Source organism: Sorex fumeus, unplaced genomic scaffold (assembly GCF_029834395.1).
Source record: "Sorex fumeus unplaced genomic scaffold, SorFum_2.1 ptg000093l, whole genome shotgun sequence".
In the NCBI taxonomy this organism is placed as follows: domain Eukaryota; kingdom Metazoa; phylum Chordata; class Mammalia; order Eulipotyphla; family Soricidae; genus Sorex; species Sorex fumeus.
The window spans coordinates 2,467,154-2,473,585 of record NW_026606150.1 but is presented as its reverse complement, the minus strand read 5'-3'; the positions used below and the strand labels follow the sequence as shown (position 1 = coordinate 2,473,585).

The window sequence follows — 6,432 nt, the reverse complement described above, 5'->3', positions numbered from 1 at the left end:
GCCAGGGCATGGCTGGAGGTAGGGGCAGAGAGTTCCCTGGAGGGTTGAAAACTGTTTTGGATCAGTTCAGAGACAGAGAGATGCGGACCTCATGTGTGTTCCGACCTCATGTGTGCCAGGCATGTGCTCCAGCACTTGAGGGCCACATCCCCAGCCTCTGACTACTGACAAAGCTCGCTCAGACCAGCACTGCCCACCCGGGGCTATCAGAGCTCCCACATCCCAGCTCACGCCCGTGTCTTCTCCTTCTAGGTGATGAGCCTCCGCTGAAAAAGCCTCCCGGAACGGGCTGTCCAGCCCTCGCTCCACCATGAATACCTCGGCCCCACCCGCCGTCAGCCCCAACATCACCATCTTAGCACCGGGCAAGGGGCCCTGGCAGATGGCCTTCATCGGGATCACCACAGGCCTCCTGTCCCTCGCCACAGTCACAGGTAACCTGCTGGTCCTGATCTCCTTCAAGGTCAACACGGAGCTCAAGACAGTCAACAACTACTTCCTGCTGAGCCTGGCCTGCGCCGACCTCATCATCGGCACTTTCTCCATGAACCTCTACACCACGTATCTGCTCATGGGCCACTGGGCCCTGGGCACACTGGCCTGCGATCTCTGGCTGGCCCTGGACTACGTGGCCAGCAACGCGTCCGTCATGAACCTTCTGCTCATCAGCTTCGACCGCTACTTCTCCGTGACCCGGCCCTTGAGCTACCGGGCCAAGCGCACGCCCCGCAGGGCGGCCCTGATGATCGGCCTGGCCTGGCTGGTCTCCTTCATCCTCTGGGCACCGGCCATTCTCTTCTGGCAGTACCTGGTCGGGGAGCGGACTGTCCTGGCTGGACAGTGCTACATTCAGTTCCTCTCCCAGCCCATCATCACCTTCGGCACGGCCATGGCCGCCTTCTACCTCCCGGTCACCGTCATGTGTACTCTCTACTGGCGCATCTACCAGGAGACGGAGAACCGGGCCCGGGAGCTGGCGGCCCTGCAGGGCTCCGAGACCCCGGGGAAGGGGGGAGGCAGCAGCAGCAGCTCGGAGCGGTCCCAGCCGGGAGCCGAGGGCTCCCCCGAGAGCCCCCCGGGGCGCTGCTGTCGGTGCTGCCGGGCGCCCAGGCTCCTGCAGGCCTACAGCTGGAAGGAGGAAGAGGAGGAGGAAGAGGGCTCCATGGAGTCCCTCACGTCCTCTGAGGGCGAGGAGCCCGGCTCGGAGGTGGTGATCAAGATGCCCATGGTGGACCCCGAGGCGCAGGCCCCCGCCAAGCAGCCCCCCCGGAGCTCCCCCAATACAGTCAAGCGGCCCACCCGGAAGGGGCGCGAGCGAGCGGGCAAGGGCGGCCAGAAACCCCGCGGGAAAGAGCAGCTGGCCAAGCGGAAGACCTTCTCCCTGGTCAAGGAGAAGAAGGCGGCGCGGACCCTGAGCGCCATCCTGCTGGCCTTCATCCTCACCTGGACCCCATACAACATCATGGTGCTGGTGTCCACCTTCTGCAAGGACTGCGTCCCCGAGACCCTGTGGGAGCTGGGCTACTGGCTCTGCTACGTGAACAGCACCATCAACCCCATGTGCTACGCGCTCTGCAACAAGGCCTTCCGGGACACCTTCCGCCTGCTGCTGCTCTGCCGCTGGGACAAGCGACGCTGGCGCAAGATCCCCAAGCGCCCCGGCTCTGTGCACCGCACCCCCTCCCGCCAGTGCTGATGGCCCCCCTCGCCTGCACCCCGTCCACCCGCGGCCCGCCCCCCCCATTCCCCCGGGAACAGCCCCGATGACAGCCCGGTAGGAAGTGGGCAGGGGCAGTGACCTCAGCACCCCCCTCCCGGGGTGGGGGGGGGGGGCAGGAGGGGGCCCTCCCGCTCAGGCCCCTCCCGGGTCACACCTTCTTGGACCGCCCAGAGACAACCTGCCAGTGTTCCGGACTTGGCGATGCCCAGGCAGGGCGCAGAACCCGGGAAACTGGTTTCTCTGTTCCCGACGGGTTGGGAATGGGCTCTTCACCAGGAAGAAGGCCAGTGGGGGAGAGGGGGCCCCAAGGGGAGGATCCCTGTGGTGTTTGCCTTCAGGCAGGAAGTCAGCCAGCAGGTCAGAGCCGCAGGAGGGGGTGGGTGGGGGTGGTGGGGGAGAAAGCTGGTTCCCTTTGGCAGGCCTTCTGGCCAGGACCTGGTGGGAGCTGGCATGGCCTGGGGTCCGGCAGGGGGCGTGGGGGGATGAAGAGTGTCAAGAAAAGCTTGCCTAAGGGGTGGCATCTCTGGGAGAAGGATCCCCTCCCTCCACCGGCCTCTGGGTTCACTCCCCAGATTGCCCCCAGGGCATCCCTCTGTGGGACCACCCTCCCACCCCCAGGCCAGTGTCCGAGCATCAACGCCAGAGGGGACCCATTTGGCTACTCACACAGAAGTCCTGAGGCAGCAGCAGGACCAGGCACCAGCAGTCCGGATCGTCCCCCCACTGCCATTTTCCTGGCATCGAGGGGCAGAGGGCCCTGCTGTCTGCACCCACCCCACCTCCCAAGACCCACCTGCCCCAGAGAACCCCTCAGCCCCTCCCTCGCTGGCTCGCAGCCACCCCGGGAGAGACCTGCTGAACCCCTGCTGATGGCAGGTCCAGCCAGGCCTCCCCCTGCCCCCAGCATGCTGCCCGCCTCTGGCCCCCCACCTCCCGCCCCATACAGGTCTGGCCCAGTCCGCAGCTTCTCTCCCGGGAGCTCCCCAGTCCCACCCAAGCATGGCCTCCAGCCACCCCGATCTCTAGGCCCAGCCTGCCCCCAGATGTGCATTCCTTCATCTTTAGCAAGTGCTGAGTCTGTGAATAAAGCCACATTATCAGCGGGCGCTACGGAGCTCCCTGGTCTTACAGGGGAGGATGGGAGGTGGGGAGGGGTACACACTCTCTGTGGAACATGGCTGCTACCCCGAGGGTGCCTCCAGGAGGGCAGCATCCAGCAGTTGGACACACTGAATCTCACTGACCCTGGCGTCCCCGGATTCAGGTGAGTGGTTTAATGGGCAGACCTGGCTACCGGAAGCAGGGACGTTAGGTGAACAGATCGGGCGCTACCAGCCCCCAGAGGGCCACTGGAACCACCCACAGCTTCAGGTCACCTCCTGAGACAATTGGTAACCTTAGACGCCACTGCGTGGGGACAGAGGGGTGCTGTTTGCTCACCTAAAGCAGGTAGGTTTCAGGGCTGGAGACAGTACAGAGGGGAAGGTGGCTTTACACGTGGCCAACCCTGGCTCATCCCCGGCACCACAGATGGTCTCCTGAGCACAGCCAGGAGTGACCCCTGAGCACAAAGCCAGGAGTAAGCCCTGAGCCTTGCTAGGTGTGACTCCCAGTGAGGGGGGGATTATAGGGGCGAGGGGCCTGAGTGATTTTTGGGGTTTTTTTTGGGGGGGGGTTACACCTGGCAATGCACAGGGGTTACTCCTGGCTTATACACTCAGGAATTACTCCCGGTGCTCGGGGGACCATATGGGATGCTGGGAATCGAACCCGGGTCAGCCGCCTGCAAGGCAAACACCCTACCTGCTGTGCTATTGCTCCAGCCCCATTATGTATTTTTTTTTTTTGGTTTGGCGAGGGTTATGGATTGGTGTTTTGTTGGTTTGTCCCCCCCCCACCCCATTCTCCTGTGTGTGTGTGTGGGAGGGGGGTTCACACCCTCAATGCTCAGGGGTTACTCCTGGCTCTGCACTCAGGAATTACTCCTGGCAGTGCTGTGGGATGCTGGGATCAAACCTGACTTGGCTGCATGCAAGGCAAATACCCTCCCCGCTCGCTGTACTACGGCTCAGGGCCCCTTGTTTGGTTGTTTTTGTTTTTGTTTTTTAAAGAGGATGCCAGAGCTTCTGCCCCAGAAGCTTTGCCATTCATGTCAGCTCCAGGTGTGTCCCACCAGACAGCTCAGAACTGTACCATAAAGCCCAGGACCCAGGGGGACTGTTCAGGGTGACTGTATAAAGCAGCACCCAGGATCCTTTGGAGTTCACAGCTTCCTGACCCCCAAACTCTGGGGATGGACTTGGGGGGAATGGCTAAAGCACTCCCTAAAGGTGCCCCTCTGAAATTTCCCTGGTGAGGGGACCCCGAAGTCTAAAGCAACGGAACCCTAATGAGGTTCATCCCACAGGGTCAGGCCGTGGGTCTGTAAATGTAGTTGTTGGAAGGGGCGGGTTCAGACCACCCTCAGCTTCAGTGATTTCCTGAAGGAGCCCAGCCGTTAGACTCAGAAATGGAGCGTGTCACAGTGAGAGGATCTGAACAAATCAACGAAGGGCAGAGGCCAGGAGACACCAGTGTGGGCTGTCTGGTGTGTTCAGCCCTCGCGGTCCTGGGAACAGCATAGAACTCCTCCAGCACTGAGCCAGGACAGCGGATATGAGGGGCCTCCAGAACCTCCCCCAAGGGGAGACACCCAGAGGCATGGCTGACCTTCATCTCCAGCCCTTGGGGTGCCCCAAAATCCTTACTATATTCTTTTTCTTTTCTTTTCTTTTCTTTTTTTTTTTTTTGCTTTTTGGGTCCACCTGGCGATGCTCAGGGGTTACTCCTGGCTCTGCACTCAGGAATTTTCTCTGGTGGTGCTTGGGGGACCGTATGGGATGCCAGGGATCGAACCCGGGTTGACCAGATGCCAGGCAAACACCTTACCCACTGTACTATCACTCCAGCCCTCCACTATAAATATTCTTGTCAGGCCAGACAGGCTCCATAGACCGAGTGCCTGCATTGCACACAGGAGATCCAGGTTCCATATCTGACATCACATGGGTCACAGAGCACCGCCAGGAGCTACCCCCAAGCACAGAGCCATGTGAAGCCCCTGAGAATCCCTGGGTATGGCAAATAAGAAGCAAACAAATAAATCACATCATTCTCATGAGCTATTACCAAGACACTTTTATCCGGTGCTGGGGGTCGACTCCAAGCCCTTACACCTGGGAGCATGTGTTTTACCGCTGAATCCCACGCTTGGCCCCGCAAAGAGCTTTTAGCAGAAAACTCCCACAGGTTCCCAGGCTGGCTCCCAGGAGCAACGGCCTGGCCTTTCTTCGGCATGTAGAAGAGGTTGACCACCCTGACCTGCTGAGTTCTTTCTTCCTGTGGTCCATAGTGGGCCCAATTGGCACCACCCGGGAACTTGTTCAAGTAATAAGTTATCAAGGTGTTTCCAAACTTCCTGGGTGAGAAACTCCAGGGCGAGAGCCCAGTCACCTGTTTCCATGAGCCCTGGGGGCAAGAATGATGTAGGCCCCAAACTAAGAAAGCAGTGGCCTAGAGAAATGAGACATTGGGGGGGCCTAACCTTTACAGAGAGGAGTGGGGAGACCACCCCACACACAGCCAGAAAGACTCCCAGAAGCCTTTGCAAAGAAGGTTTACTGTGGGCAGGGCAACCTCCTGGTGAGGGGGGCAGGCCAGAAGCTGGCAGGAAGCATAACACGATGGATGATGAACCCCAGCTCCTCCCATCAGCTTAACTTCCTGGGGGGTCAGCTCAAGGTCCCTCCACCTTTGGTCTGAGCCACTTGCCCCGTGTGTTGGCCCTAGTGGGAAGCTTCACAAAAGATCTGGGGGCTGGAGCAATAGCACAGTGGGTAGGGCGTTTGCCTTGCACGCGGCCAACCCAGGTTCGATTCCCAGCATCCCATATGGTCCCCTGAGCATTGCCAGGAGTAATTCCTGAGTGCAGAGCCAGGAGTAACCCCTGTGCATCACCAGGTGTGACCCAAAAAGCCAAAAAAAAAAAAGGGATCTGGGAGCACAGGGGCCCAGATGCTGGGGGAGAAAGGGCTCAGGCTCATTAGCTTGGGCTCTGCTGGGACCAAGAGTGGGAGGCAAAGTCACTGTGGAGAGGGGGGTGGGGGGATAGCAGAGCAGATGGAGCACTGCCTTGCACATGGCTGGCCTAGGTCCGAACCCAGTACCCCATATGGTCCCGCCAGGAGTTCGGATCCCTGTACCCAGAGCCAGGAGTAAGCCCTGAGCCCTGCCGGGTGTACCCCACCACCCCACACACCATAAAAAGCCACTGAAGAAAACAGAAATGTATTGACAGTGTGCATGCACACACACACACACACACCCCTCCCCTCACCACACACACACACACACACACTCCCCGACTCTCCTCACACCCTCCCAGGACACTGTAGCACTGTCCTCCCGTTGTTCATCGATTTGCTTGAGCGGGCACCAGTACCGTCTCCATTGTGAGACTTGTTGTTACTGTGTTTGGCATATCGAATACACCACGGGGAGTTTGCCAGGCGAGATACTCTTAGTATCTTAATATCTTAGTACTCTTAGTATCTTAGTACTCTTAGTATCGCCCTGCAGGCGAGATACTGTTAGTAGCTTGCCGGCATCTCCGAGAGGGGCAGAGGAATCGAACCCGGATCGCAGTGCAAGGCAAACGCCCTACCCACTGTGCT

At 59.7% G+C, this 6,432-nt stretch overlaps 1 protein-coding gene across 1 annotated transcript; it reads left to right on the top strand.

Moving 5' to 3' along the window:
• The first annotated feature begins 300 nt into the window (after positions 1-300).
• On the top strand, positions 301-1,696 carry CHRM1 (cholinergic receptor muscarinic 1). The gene has a single exon (XM_056131690.1). It carries the CDS (start codon positions 311-313, stop codon positions 1,694-1,696), a length of 1,386 nt encoding a protein of 461 aa, XP_055987665.1. The 5' UTR covers positions 301-310.
• The last annotated feature ends 4,736 nt before the right edge of the window (positions 1,697-6,432 follow it).

Coding starts and splice junctions, on each gene's coding strand:
- CHRM1 (XM_056131690.1), top strand. CDS start 311: ATGAATACCTCGGCCCCACCCGCCGTCAGCCCCAACATCACCATCTTA.